The following is a 15109-nucleotide window of genomic DNA, read 5'->3' as shown; positions in this document are numbered from 1 at the left end:
TCAAGTAATTTCACCCATGAGATCTAGAAGATTGGTCAATAGGTGTAAAGCCCAAGCCCAACCAAATTTTAGTTGGGCTTTGAAAGTCTAGTTGGTCAAAGCTTAAAGGGTGGTTCCTTAGCCCAAGCCCAATAAAACTTTAGTTGGGCTTTGAAAGTAAGCCCAAGCCTAAGTTTAGTCGGTCAAAGCTCAAAGGGTGGTTCCTTAGTCCAAGCCTAAGTTTAGTCGGTCAAAGCTCAAAGGGTGGTTCCTCAGCCCAAGCCTAAGTTTAGTCGGTTATAGCCCAAAGGCCGAAGGGTGGCTCCTATATATAAGATGCTTTCTAAATTCCAAAGGGTCTGGAACTCCAAAGCCAACACGACCACGACCACGACAACAACATCAACAACTTAAGCAGTAGTTTGAAAGAAAAAAAAAAATGCAGCTTTCTTCTGCTTTCTAGTCCCGAAGCCCCTTCCCTCCTCTCTCTTTGATTTTTGAGGATCTTGTAGGATCTACGACTTGGGTTTTCAAGTACCAAAGTCTCTACCATTTACCAAAAGCAAAGCTCTAAACTTTCAGCTTCACCATTCCTCACAAACCTTAACGCCTACCCTACAGTTTGTTTTCCTTTCTAGGGCTCTTGTAAGATATACTTTGCCATTCTTGGGCATGGACTATGATGTCTCCGACAGCAGTGGTGAGCAAATTCCGAATCTTTATCATTATCTCCAATCTGGGTCACGTGTTTTAAGCAATTTCGGTTAGTGGGTTAGGGTTTAATTTGGATAATTGTGTAATTGAGTTTCGTTTAAGGTCTGCAAAATGCACTGTGGGTTTTGTGCGAATTAGGGTTTTGGCCGTTCTTGGTATGGGTTGCGTTGGATAATGGGTCAGGAGATTGAATTTATAAGTTTGTGTGGTTTCTTGGTGTTAATGTCTGGCTTTTGGTTTTTGGAATTTGGGTTGATGGGGAGAGAATTGGGCATTGCATGGAATTAGGGTTGGAGTTTGCTTTGCTTGATAAATGTTATAATGCTTCTCAAGCTCTGTATATATGGTATACTTAATGGTTAATTACTTGCAGTGCAATTTGGAATTGTTGCATATTGTATTTGTAATTGTGATTCTTTTGTACATAATGAATGTGAAAAGAGAGAGACAAATGAAAAAGTAGTCTGAATCTTGAAATTATTTTTTGGTTGAAATCCACATAAGTTGCCTCATACCATTGTGGGGTTTATCATCTTTGAGAGTGAAAAATTGTCAGCCATTTGTTTGCAAGGAGGGTACAAGTTACTTGGGCTTGACGGAAACTTAAAGTGATTCTATGAGTGAAACTTTTTCCGCCCTTTCATTTTTCCCTAATATACTGATTATTATGTATAGAGAAACTAAAGAGGGCTTAAAGATTAATTTCATTAAATTCGCCTTTTGATAAAAAAAAAAAAAAAAAAAAAAAAACATAAAACTCATGCGTACTTCCATATGTATATGTATGTAAAATGCGTGGATATTAGCGATGTGAGTGTTGTCTGTAACCCCCATATATTGGCTATATTTATGTTTATTAGATAGTGGAAGATCATTGTTTGTTACCATCATAATCTGCTATAATTTTGTCTTAATAGAATGCCATGGGACCACTTCTAGCCTAGAAGGGGAATTCTGATGTTGAGGTTGAGGTTGAGGTTGCGAGAGTGAACTTTATATAATTTTGTTTTGCTTGATTTGGTACTCCACGACAGATTTAATCAAGTATTCTTGTTTACAAACAGATTTTCCTTGCAAATTGTTGCAGTTCTCAATGATTTCTGTAATCTTAAAAGAGATAGATATACAATTATAAATAAACAATATATTTTTTGACATATGTTCAGTATAAATATACTTCACAATCAAATAGCTTATGGAGATCCCTGGCTGCATATGTTCATGAGCCTTAGCTCAAGTGGCATGGGATGGGCGGGGGTGAGGATAGAGATTCTAGGTTCAAACCTCCTTGCATTAAAAAAATAAAATAAAAAATAAAATCCATAACTCCAGATGATGCAAAAATTCATCTGGATGCTCTATTCCATTAGTTGTGTATCTGGGCGATTCTTCTGGGTGACGCATTTCTTATAAGATCATGTATATCTTTATATGGAATAACTGCAGGTACTGATGATGATCTTCCTCCATCTCATCAAAACAGAATTCCAAGAAGGGGTGAAGGTGCAGGAATCGAAAGATCTGCTGTAGGCTCTATTTCATTCTCTAGGATGTATACAGACATGGAGGCCCAAATTCATCACCTAGAGCAAGAAGCATACTGTGCAGTGCTGCGTGCTTTTAAAGCTCAGTCTGATGCGATTACTTGGGTATTTACCTTTTTCTGTTTGCATGTTTCTGTGCTGGATATCTTGATATTGTATGCGAATCAACCTTTGACTTTTTAATCGTGTGTTTTTACCTCAGGAGAAGGAAAGTTTGATTACAGAACTTAGGAAAGAGTTGAGAGTATCAGACGATGAACACAGAGAGCTTCTTACCAAGGTTAATTCTGATGACATCATCAGTAAGATAAGGTTTGTCTCTTGAAAGTTGAAGCTTAAAAAAGTTTGGATAAAGTGAACTACTTATAAATTGTCCAAGAGTTTAGTATTTTTAATTTTTAATTTTGATTGTCACATGTTGGGCCATATATCAGAGAGTGGAGAAAGTCAGGTGGGCATCAAGCTGCCAGGCTTAGTGCATCTCAGCCTGTTTATGATCTTGTACCCAGTTCTACTGTTTCAGCATCCCGAAAGAAACAGAAAACATCACAATCGGTATCTTCTCTAGCATTCATCAGCCGTTTCTGGCTTTAATCTTGTACCTCCATTTTTGCAGCCTTTTATGCAAGGAGCTCATTTGAGCCATGAGAAAAGTTTATTATAAAAATTAAATAATCACTATAATAGTGTGAAAAAATAACTGTGGTTTTTAAATTTTGTTTGTTTTTCTTAGCACGGTCAGCCATTCCCTGGTCTGTCCTCAACGAAGTCCATGCAGTACCCTTCTGCCGGACCGGCTGGGAGTAGGCAATTCACTAACCGCAGTTCTTCTGGTGCCCTTCTCGCAAGTGAACCTGCTGAAGCAGCAACATTTGATTCATTAATTGGAAGGAAAGTGTGGATGAGATGGAAAGACAACAACTTCTATGAGGCCGTTATAACAGATTACAACCCTGCTGAGGTAGGTTTTGAAGTTTCTGCAAGGTGTTTCTAGTTCATTCCTTTGCTTCTGCAACAACAGTACTTGTTTAAAGTTTAAAAGTTTAATTTCCCGTAAAATTCATGTGTCAAAGTTAAAGAAGAAGAATAAACAGAATTTAGCTGAGTTTATGTAAAAGAGCAAATAAATGGACTAATCATGGGAAAAAATTTCCTTGTCCTCTATGTTCCTATCTCTTCTGTATACTTTATCTATATTGTTCTTATATGTGTTGACTGGTACCAGCAAAATCTTTTCCTAGTTTATTTGTGCTCACATGCTTCTAAAATCTTCTAAAATGTCAACCAAGTGTTTGCATAAATAGAAGTTATTTAACTCTATATTCCACCCACCATTCTCTCTCGCTGGATTTTTTTAAATTTTTTATATTAACCATTGAAAAGTAAATAGAGAAGGCTAAGGTACTCCTGCCATTTGTAGGCAAAACCTAGTTGATAGAAGTAAAATGTCCATGACTATCATTCTATGAATGACCGTGTTTAGATATTCTCTTATGTGCTAGATTCTTCGGTCATCCAAATCATTTTTCTGTTCTTATAGGGTCAACATGTTCTGGTCTACGATATAAACACAGCAGATGCGTCATGGGAATTGGTTGATCTCAAAGAGGTTAGTCTCAAGGTTGATATATATGCATTCCAGGTTAGTTAGATCATCGCATTAGGCACCCACATGTGATCCATTTCATTGATTTAAGAGAGGGATCTCTCATTAGAAGCTCCCTCTATATATTTGTGTGTCTGTGTCTCATTGGATTTCATTGGGAGGTGACTCTTCACATGTGATCCTTTCTTTTCTTAAAAAGAGGGAACCCTCTCTAGAAGCTCACTGTATATAAACCCTTTCTTTTCTTATTGACTAGACTTAGGATCCACAGGGATAAAGCACAAGAGAAATATCAGTCATTTCTATCTTGTCCTTGGTAATCTGACAAAACTATATCCCAAACAATCCAGAATTGTTTTTTTTTTTTTAAATGACTCTATTGACTCATTACTGTTTCAGACCTCTCGTGAGGATCTCCGTTGGGAAGGTGAGGATCCGGGCCTATCTCAACAAGGGGGCCATGGTGGTGGGCAAGGAGGTCGCAGGGTTAAGAAACCTATGAACCATGGTGGTGTTATTCCAGGTGCTGGAAGAGGGCGAGGACCCATAAATGCTCAATCAAAAAAAGAATTGCTTCCATCACAAAATGGTATAGGAAAGAAGGTGCCAGATGATCTAGAATTATTGAATACTGATACTCTGGTGAAGGAGGTAAGTATGATGCACTTCAGACTACTTAACTGAAATATGTTCGTTATTTTCATTTTTGGCCCTTTAAATTTCCCCAGGTGGAGAGAGTTTTTAATGCAAGTCATCCCAATCCTTTTGAGCTTGAAAAAGCAAGGAAAATGCTGAAAGTAAGATTAATGATGCATCCTTCACCAGTTCTCTCCCTTTTCTCCTAGTATGACATTTCAATTTTGACGTTTATATGTAACACTTGTAGGATCACGAACAGGCGCTTGTTGATGCCATTGCAAGGCTTGCATATGCGTCGGATGGTGAAAGTGGTAATAGATGCATGTGTACATAATAATTTCTTACAATTCTATCTTACATTGCTTTTTTCTTTTTTTCTTTTTTACCTTTTTTGAGCTAATAAGTTGAATTGTTGTACCATTAGAATTTTTATTCAACAAAGTAAATTTTATTAGCATATTGAAAGGTCATGTTTTTTTGTGGTATTCTGTCGATGCATGTACTTTGGTGGTGCATAATCTGTTCAATCGATTAAAACTAAAGTAACCTATCCCACACTGCACATTTGAGACCAAACTCAGCAGTTTTGCAGAGTGTTTGGATGATGACTGGAACTTTCCATTAATTGGCTAGGCAACTCTCGGGTTATTATTCAGACTCAAAACTAAAATGTGTCCTTGAAGATAGATGGATTATATTAGAGGGCATTATTCTCACTGGGAATTAAGACCACAATAATGGGATAGATGGATGAAGATCTTGGGTGATTTACATGAACCAACCACCAAATTAAATCATATGTAGATCCGCTTTATTTATTTATTTAATTTTTATTTTTATAACCTTTCACATTTGACCATTACACACTGACAATATTTCCTTTACCCGTGTTAGGAATAGTTACTTGATAACACCCACTTCCAAGGATTCATCCCATGTTTAAAAGAGTCCCTTGAGTGTTTACTCTTTTTTTTTTTTTTGTCATAGTGTTTACTAATTTGTTATTTTAAGCTATTTAATTATGCTTATTCTTTTCATTTTTTTTCTTAAAAGCAGATGGAGAGCATACATTTCTGCATGGTCGACCAATGGATGGATAACAATGGAAAGCATCAGGGTACCAATGACAGTCGCAGAGTCAAATTGCGGGAAAGGTTGAGCTGGAAAGGTTGAGCTGGAGGACGACCGCCAAGATGGTGGAGACATAATTGTCTTATCTTATTAAATTTTTTATTTTTCCATCTGGGTTTCTTTGAGAATCTCAATTGCCTTTGATGAGCAATTGCCTAACTTTATCCACATCCACTTGTACAAACATCTCGATTTAGTGTTTCAGGTATGTCAAGAAGTTGAGAGATTGCTTCTTTCATCTAGTATAGTTTCCATCCGAAGGACATGACTCGAATGTAATCTTGGTTATAGCAGTAGCAATGTAAAATTTTGTTGATTTGGTCCTCTTATTTGGTGTTGTTTTCTTGACCAGCTTTCTTCTCCTATTTAAAGCACAAGCTTCCAGTGATTCTTGCTGCAAGTTCGAACCATCTACATCAACTCTGCAAAGAAAGCAAAGAAGCAAAGAAAATCACAATCCTGCAAAAGTATGATTTAAGTGAACATAAAATCAGATCCATTGAGAGTAAACATTCCACATCTGGTTAACTTAATACAATAATGATACAAGTTGATAAATACCTGAAAAGCAGCCTATAGTCAGATTGATTTGTGCAATGATCCAAGCACATGTAAGTGAGTCCATCTTACAGCACCACTTGGATGTCTGAAGGAGACTTGAAAGCTTGTCCAGCAACTGCTTCATTTTGTCCATCATCTTCATTTCTTAAAAAGGGTAGAGGCCATTACCCCAGTCACATACATCTGATAAACGCATACTACAGAGCCAACGATAAGGGCACCTACACAAAGAATATTGATAAATGAATAAACAATATTAAGTACTAATCCTTTTTGGAGTGCATAAACTCTGATTATTATTGCTCATGCTATGAGATATATAATAAGAAAAATGGGAGAGGGGAAGAGAATCAAAAGGTGAGACTGGTCACATTATACTCAGAAATTAGATCTTGATGAACAATTGTTTTACACCAATAATGGAGTTATTTCATTCCATCAAATGAACATGTCCATAATACTCAGAAATGGATCTGGATGGAGAAAGGATATCTCGAAGGATTTCTTATATCATGTCAAACACAACGATATGGGTTCAACATTATGGAACATGCACCTTAGACCTCTCACAAAAGCAAGGAAACGATAAGGGCACCTACACAAAGAATATTGATAAATGAATAAACAATATTAAGTACTAATCCTTTTTGGAGTGCATAAACTCTGATTATTATTGCTCATGCTATGAGATATATAATAAGAAAAATGGGAGAGGGGAAGAGAATCAAAAGGTGAGACTGGTCACATTATACTCAGAAATTAGATCTTGATGAACAATTGTTTTACACCAATAATGGAGTTATTTCATTCCATCAAATGAACATGTCCATAATACTCAGAAATGGATCTGGATGGAGAAAGGATATCTCGAAGGATTTCTTATATCATGTCAAACACAACGATATGGGTTCAACATTATGGAACATGCACCTTAGACCTCTCACAAAAGCAAGGAAACGTTGACCAGCACAGGATAAGCCAACTAAACCATAATTAAAAAAATTTAGAAGTGTATGCAATGAAAAAAAGTATGGTTCCATGAGTAAAATATGTCAAAAAAGTACTCAAAGTATTTTGAGAATGAAATACATATGTCCACACTAGCTTACAAGCAACAAATCTATCCAAAACAAATCAATTTCCCTCTCCAGATTACATAGGGAGAAAAAAGGAGAAATCCAGCTCCCGTTCATGCACCTTCAGCAATGTTTCACTACTGGATTGCATAAGTACAAGGAATTGGAAAATGCAGTTAGCAGAAGACCAAATCAAATTTGCATGAAGAACAAACCTTGTCACCAATTCAAAACCAACTTCTAATAAAATGTTTAACCAGAAAAGGACCTGTACAACAACAAAGTATCCTCTGCACACAAATGTTGCACCCACTGCTAAGGACACTGCTCGGGAGAATCAGAAGAGGAGATAAATTATTCCTAAATCCAGTACCATTTGTGCTTCTGATGCATACACAAAAGCAAAAAGGAAAAGAAAAATAAAACAACGATTGGCCTTCTTCTACCAATACCCAGAAAAGATCCCGCACATTCAGAGGAAAAGAGCTTTATCTTTCTCTAAATCGACAATCCCAGAATCCACTCTACAACAAAAACAATCCTCCTAGTATAACTTCTCTCATGGTCAATGAAGACACTTCCCAATAGCATAACTCCATCAGACACTATACAGTATTAGAGGGCTCATTCCTTCTTGTATAAATGTCATTCGAATAAATTAGCTTAATATTCTATAAGGAAGTTCATATGAGATCTTGTTCTTTCAGGGCTCCGGGAAAAAGCAAAAAATGGATTTGCACTTGTAACCGTTACACCCATTATCAGAAAAGCTATAATTGCCTCATTGGCATCAAAATTTAGTCTTTATCAGATTATACACATGAAGTAACACATCTCTCGAAATCATGTAGCTCCAGTTAAGAATCAAAAGTTAATAAAATTATGCAAAAAAGAGAAAAGAGAAAAGAAAACCAAAACAAAAACAACAACTACAGGATCTTCAATGGAGTACACAAATCGATTATCAGCAATAGAATTAGACATCTGAAGCATCAAATGCAGTCATAAACACATTACTTATAAGAATCTTTCACCACAAAATTAGACATACAAACCACGGATCATCAGCCAACTTCAAGCGGGAGAAGTAATACAATAAAAACAGAACAGTGCCAAACATAGAAATGATAATGAAAAATCACACCTGCAGAAGAACCCACCAACGAAATCTGATCCTGCAGATGAATTCTGAGAGCCCTTTTCAGACAGCAATAATATCGTGAAGGTATTCCTGTGAATCTGCCCATTTGAGACATTCCCAGAGCTATGGCTCTCAGGAGGACCTGAAACCCACCCATTACAAGTTGGGGTGGAGCAGAACTTTAGCTCTCTCGTTTTGGGATTGTTTTGGTTAGTTTAAAGATCTGGGTATGGGGCTTGAGGTTGTCTGGAGTTGGGATTGTGCATATAATTCTTTGGAATTCCTCCTTGTCATGAAAAGAGTGTGTTTGTAACTGGCTAATAATGTTAGTGAGAGAGAGAGAGAGAGAGAGAGAGAAATGGGATGGAGATGACTTTCTTTTGAAGAAATTCTATCCACTATCATTTTTTCTTAAGGTTTTTGTTGAAATTGCATTTGCATGCCATTTTGAGAAGAATACCTGGAATAAAGCCATAAAGGGTACCCATTAAAGAAAATGAAAAGGAGAAAGAGGTCCCATTAGAATTATTTCTTTTTTTTATTCCTTGCAAAGAGATAAAAATGCAAGGAGACTCTAAATAGGGGTAGTGATTTGTTTCAGTTTGGGTTTTAATTTGATAACCTACATTTTTGGTATTTAGAAAACGTTACCAAACACTATATCAAATTTTTCAGTTCACATGTACAATTTTTAACACGTGTAACAAGTCAAAACATGCCACCGTTACTAATTGAATTCAACACAAATGTGCAAATTATGGTTGGTCATTACTCGATACAAACTCGTAAATAATATGACTTGCTAACACAAATAGTAAGTAGATCGGATTAATAATAGGCACAAATAACTCAATTTTGACACAAACTTTTTTTAACTAGTATTTATATTAGGCCTAGGCATCGGACAACCAGGTCAGCTTGGAGCCTAAACCATCTTCGACTATACAGGTCGGATGGGAGTTGGCTCGGGTCTTTATCGGGATGGGTCGAAGCAGTCGAAAACGGCTTGGCCGAGAAGGAGAAGGAGAAGAGTGAGCCAGTGAGGAGAAGAGAGAAATTGTCTAGATGAAACTGCATATTTGCAGGAGAAGAGTTGCAGATCAAATTGTCCAACCTCTAAAACATCTGCAACATATGAAACTGCATATTTCCCTCTCTCTCCAGCAACTCTTTCTCCCTCTCATCTGCAACTCTCTCTCTCTCTCGCCTGTCACTCTCTCTCGCGGCTCGGCTTCAACGGGCGGTAGAGGACGGAACCCACCACCCGAGCTGCCTCTATCAGGGTGGGTCGGCTTGCAGCTAAACGGTCGGCGGTGCGGTCGGAGCAGCGGGTCGGACGGGTTGATGCCCACCCCTAATTTATATTATATCACACCACCCTAAATGTGTGCAACTCTTCAAATATTTTGATTTTCACCATTCTCATACCTATAACACCACACTTGGATCCATTAGGCAAGAGTAAAGACTCCTTTTCTTTTTGGAACATATCAAATATTTTATTTTTATAAAGTAACATAATAAAATAAATCCGAATCTCATATTCATTCACTTTAAAAAGATGTGTTACATTCACAATCTTCAAATCCTCCTAATTCTCTAGTACTATCTTTGTAGAGGGGCTATTTAAGCCATTACTATCCTTATTATTGCATATCAAGCAATCTTGCTTTATGTGGTCTCAAACCTTACATCTGTGATATACCCGGTTCTGTTATTGTGGATTGTGCATACATATGTTGAGTCTCATATTAGTTTATTACAATAAGCCTTATTAGTAACGAGTCCTTTTGGGTACGTATTGCGTCGACATGACTTTCGTGCCAAACAGTATCAAAGCCAATCCGACACTGGCATATGGGCTCGAAGGCATTACAATACAACAGATTAGGATGTCAGAAATTTGATTGTGTAATGCTCAATCTTGAGTACTATATAAACAAGTACATGGATTAGTATCCTTGGGTATTGCCATTGGCGTTGTCCATTAGTATCTTCATCTAACGATTAGATGCATTGGATTTGATTAGATAGGTTAAATGACTAGATGCATGTGTATTTAATGAATAAGGAGAATATGTTCTAATTTAAAGAAATAAGATGGAAATAAGATGGATTAGCAATCCTCAGAAAAATGGCAGAATTAGTGAAGATAAGTTTTCTTTATGATTAATCTATTTCTTCCTTAAAGTTAGAAAACACTATTCATCTTCTTCCTTGAATACACTTGAATCTAATCATTTTTACTTTCAATTCAATTTTAGACACCGAACAAGGCCTATGAGTTTGTACATAAGAAACCAAGATCAAGTCTTTAGCTATTTTTGTGGTTGAATTTCTTCCTCTTACTTTTAGATAAGGGAGTAAATGGCATCTTTGTCGTACAATATAATGGTAAAACTTTCCCATATAGTTGAACCCATTCATAAGTTGTATGAGTTTCACTCATTCTTTCATCTTCAGGTAGTCAAATACCTCTACAACCATGGCCAATGAGCAATAATATTCTAACAATTACCTAAGTTGAGGGCTTAACTTGAGGATCACGTTATTGAGACTTGTCCAACTATGTAATTCTATGATCGAAAGCATCCATTTTTTCAGTTCTCTTCAAGAATCATCCACAAAAAAATTCAGTTAAATAACAAATTATACAGCCATTTTATTATCATCTTCATTATTCAGTATTGAAAACATTATTTTCATCTATGTGTTTTACCACAATTTGATAGCTAAATGATTTATGAGTTTGATTGATTTCTTAAAGAATGATATTTGAAAATGACCTTAAAAAAATACAGTTCATGTCATGAGATATGAGTAAGTCCATTAATGTCATCTCAAGTTAAATTCTCATTAGAATGCTACAATGCAATTAAGTATCGTGATATGTACTCCATCATCAAAAGAGAAACAAAACCTACTACTACAAAATAGCCATGTAGAGTTAAGGCAGATTACCAAAACAATCATCCCCCTTCCTTCCCTAGTCAGAGAACCATTTATCTCCTTGACTTCCTTTGCATGTCCTGCGGCACTTGCTTCAGTTTCATTAGCCTCTCTATCTTCTTCGTTTAGCTGGAACACTTGTCATTGGTGCCACTGCAGCCCTCTTTGAGGGCCGTCCCACACTCCTTTTTGCGGGACTTCCTTGCTCTTTTTCTGCCTGTCTCCCGCCAGACCCTCTGCGTGAAGCTTGATCTTTCTGTGCATTTCCTTTGCCATTTCCATTTTTTCTCTGCTCCACTCCTGCTTTGCTATTATTCTCAGGGGTCTTTAATGTCTCCTGCAATGATCCATTGTTGGATGAGGAGTTCCTCTTCATTCTACTCAAGAAATTTGCTGCACTTCGCTTTTTCCCACTTGCATTATGGTGGCCCTTCTTTTCCGTCTCAGCTTTGGACTCTGAGTTCTCATTGCTAGTCACTCCTCTGCTTGAAAACCTCACATTGGAATTGGCATTGGCATCTGAATTCCTCTCGGTGTTGGTATTACTACGGCTCCTGCCATTTTTGGTCAAGTTGTTTCTTGAACTGCTCCTGAGTCTTTCTTTTCTTCTCTTCTTTGTCACATGAAGTTTCTCAACTTCATCCGAGGACTCTTCTTTTTGCTTCCAACTTATAGCTGGTTTGACATCACGGACTGATGTGGTTGTTTGCTCCTTTTTTCTGTCCTGTCCCGAAGAAGATGTGGATGCTCTTGCAGTAATTGAGCTGCGTTTGCGACAAGCATTCAGTGGAATTGATAGTTTTGATTTTGCTAGCAATGAATCTGAAGATTCTGGTTCTGGATTCAAATGTGACACTGGTGGTGCCAGAGTTTCTTCTTTAGGTGGTGTTGGAGTTTCTTCTCCAGGAGGTGTTGGAGTTTCTTCTTTGGGAGATGGATCTTGTTTAGGAGCCTTAAGAGCCCTTTCCTTTGAAACAAATAACTGAAGCTCACACGCAGCCTTGTATTCTGGAGACTTTCTGCGAAAGAAGACCTTGGCATTGCTGCAAATAAGCAATAGATCTCGGAAAAAATTGCTGCTGCAGCCTGAGTAGCAACCCCCTTCAAGTCTGGTTTGCACCATTCCAAAATCTACATGTTGCCGAATCATGTTCATATAAATGGGTGTGTCCTGCAACATTTGAGAACCATAAGCCACATTGTTATTTGCAAGTAACCAAAGTTACTAAAAAGATATATTGTCTTGTATGATGAACACCATGCATCCTTAAGAAAATCCCTGCTAGAGAGAAGCCAGAATCCCAGATCCTAGACAAAAAAGCTCCCACTTTCAAAATATGCCAAAGGATTAAGATTACTAATTTGTATGGTGGAATTTACTGCTAATGTTCTGCAGTTTCCAAGTTGAAGGCACAAAAGGTAGGTAGGGCCAACCGCTTTGTATAGTCAAATTACAACTGGTAGAGGTTGTGTAGCCTTCTTAGCTAATGATAGAATGCAAACTCAATAAAGAAATGCAAATGCAACCATTTTCTAATCATTATGGAATTCTAGCTCCATTCAATAAAGAAATAAAAAACAGAACAAACATGAAAGAATGGCAAGCAATCGGAAGATGAACATTTCTTTTTTTTATTAGTGAATCCACCAGTTCAAGTCAATATAATATCATGTACACACCATGATATGATGTTGGTACGCCAAATTTTATTGCACTCCAAATTTTGCCTCAATATGGGCGCTACCAATTATAGTCCACAAATTGAAAAAAAAAAAAAAAAAACAATTTATGTGTGACCATAATGCTATGTGGTGTTACAAATTCATTCAAATTATAACATGTGTATAATTTTAAAATATATTATTTAAGATTTATATATTAATAATTATACACGTATTACAATTCGATTGGATTGATAACACCATAGTGTTAGGTCACATAGAAAAATTTCTTCCATAATTGAGTGCAAAAGTTGAAGATCATGGCATGGAATTTCATTTTATTTATGGAAAGGTCAGCATGCACCTTTGAACGTGCTAAAAATTAGTTACATCTTTCTCGCAAAATTAAAGCAAAGATGTACTTGGCCAAAAAAAAAAGCAATGATCTAATCGACTATAAAGACCTAAATCCAAAGGGTCGGTCCACCTATTTGATACATATGTAACAAGGCAAAAGGTGGTGCGCCTGGTGGCATTGCCACTGATATACACCCATGGGCCATGGCCCAACGGTTCCACCCAACCTAATTTTATTGTCCACAAAAGCGTACCATTTACGACTTTATCTCCATTTTTAATAGAATTCCTAACCTGCACCATCATGGCATCATGTAGAATAGAACCGCATAAAACATGGCAAAAAACACAATGCGTCACAGACTCACAGCCATTGAACCCCTGCTGACATGTCACTTCCTTATTGAATTATGACCTCCGACCACAATACGTCAACGTTTATTAAATTTTCACAAATTTTTAAAAAAATTATTATTATACGGTTATACCTGGGAATGGAGCCGGCACTCGAAAAAGGAGGCGGCTTTGTGAGACCGCACGATCTCGAGGAAATCAACCAACGGCTGAGATTGCGCGGGGACCGGTTTCATGGTGGGAGATTGATCCTCTTGGTCCGGTTCATCCGGTTCGCCCGGTTTCTGTTCCTGCCCTATTTTCCTCGACAAACTCGCCGAGCTCTGCACCTCACTACTACTCTGACTCTCCTTCGTCCCCTCCTCCCCTCCTCCTTTTGACTCAGCCACCGATTCCTTCAACTCTCCCGAGTTCGCCGCCTTCTCCGACTCCCGAACCACGGGTTCCTTCGCTACCGAATCGGAACTTCCGTTACACGAATCCTCCGCCGCTGGACCGGACGCCTTCCCGCCCGGTCCGACCTCCCCGGCGGCTGGTTCAGCCGGCTCGGAGTCCTTATCCACCGCGGCGACTCCGGTTTCGGGAGCCTCAGGTTTCGGATCTGTCGAGTTGGATTCGTCAAACGACCGGTCGTCGTGCACTGAAGCTTCGCCGGCGATGTCTTTCGCGGCGAGATTTTCCGATTCCGGCGAAACGTTTTCCGGTTCGACGTGTTTATCTTCGTCTTTGATTTCTTCTTCTTCACTGGTTTTCTCTGGATCCGATTTTTCCACTGATTTATCGGTCTCTCTCAAACTCTGTTCGTGCACTTCCTTCAACCTCTCCACCTTCAATTGCAGAGACCTGAACGATTACAAATTTACAGTCACACAAACACACTCTTTTGTTTTTGATAATCTAATCGTTAGAGAGATGGATTATTGAGATTTACACGATGGAGTGGTCGTAGCGTTGGAGTTCGAGTCTGAGTTCGTCGAGCCGGAGCTGTCGCAACTGGTCGAGCCAAGGAATGGGGGTAGCATCGTCGTTAGCGTCGGCGTCGTTTTGGCAGAAACGGCGTCGTAGGTCGTGGTACTTGCGTTTACACGTGTGGGGGGTGAGGAGTTGGAGGGTGGAGCTCCGCTTGCGGAGTTCGGTGGCGACGGAGTCCCAGCTGTGGGTGCCGTAACGGTGGACGGCGCAGGCGAGGAGGAGCTCTTCCCACGTCCCCCACGACGTTGTTGTTTGTTTCTCGGGAAAGTTGGGCTTATCCATAAGGACCATAGCACCAAAATCATTCAATTTCAATCCATTTTTCAAAAACTTCACTCTGCCGCAACTGCTTCATTTTCTTCATATTTTTTGGGCTTTGTTTTGTTGTTTATTTTGTCTTAGACTCTTAGCCAGGCACTCATCT

General features: G+C 38.3%; 2 protein-coding genes and 1 long non-coding RNA gene across 8 annotated transcripts; 1 reads left to right on the top strand and 2 right to left on the bottom strand.

Moving 5' to 3' along the window:
* The first annotated feature begins 353 nt into the window (after positions 1 to 353).
* Positions 354 to 5938, top strand: LOC147282315 (protein EMSY-LIKE 1-like). Of its 6 annotated transcripts, none has more exons than XM_086247302.1 (10): positions 354 to 679; positions 2177 to 2342; positions 2440 to 2549; positions 2672 to 2792; positions 2971 to 3198; positions 3778 to 3846; positions 4243 to 4494; positions 4572 to 4640; positions 4730 to 4793; positions 5536 to 5938. In XM_086247302.1, the coding sequence occupies exons 2-10, from the start codon at positions 2244 to 2246 to the stop codon at positions 5580 to 5582; spliced, it is 1059 nt and encodes a 352-aa protein (XP_086103428.1). In that variant the 5' UTR covers positions 354 to 679; positions 2177 to 2243; the 3' UTR covers positions 5583 to 5938. The 6 variants fall into 6 exon arrangements, with proteins under 6 accessions (XP_086103428.1, XP_086103426.1, XP_086103425.1 ...); XM_086247300.1 differs by having other exon boundaries at positions 2140 to 2342; positions 2980 to 3198; XM_086247299.1 differs by having other exon boundaries at positions 2140 to 2342; positions 4730 to 4790; positions 5539 to 5938.
* LOC147282314 (uncharacterized) lies at positions 5897 to 8775 on the bottom strand. Its single transcript, XR_015122862.1, has 3 exons — positions 8395 to 8775; positions 6175 to 6395; positions 5897 to 6035 (listed from the first exon to the last, which is right to left on the bottom strand). It is a non-coding gene; the product is annotated as an uncharacterized LOC147282314 (long non-coding RNA).
* A 2423-nt stretch (positions 8776 to 11198) lies between these two features.
* On the bottom strand, positions 11199 to 15109 carry LOC147282313 (DNA-binding bromodomain-containing protein). The gene is made up of 3 exons (XM_086247363.1): positions 14645 to 15109; positions 13848 to 14556; positions 11199 to 12511 (listed from the first exon to the last, which is right to left on the bottom strand). The coding sequence occupies exons 1-3, from the start codon at positions 14974 to 14976 to the stop codon at positions 11453 to 11455; spliced, it is 2100 nt and encodes a 699-aa protein (XP_086103489.1). The 5' UTR covers positions 14977 to 15109; the 3' UTR covers positions 11199 to 11452.

This window comes from Dryas octopetala, chromosome 6 (genome assembly GCF_963921425.1).
Source record: "Dryas octopetala chromosome 6, drDryOcto1.1, whole genome shotgun sequence".
Classification (NCBI taxonomy): domain Eukaryota; kingdom Viridiplantae; phylum Streptophyta; class Magnoliopsida; order Rosales; family Rosaceae; genus Dryas; species Dryas octopetala.
Note: the sequence above shows the minus strand (reverse complement) of the source record. Positions and strands in the feature narration are given on the sequence as shown.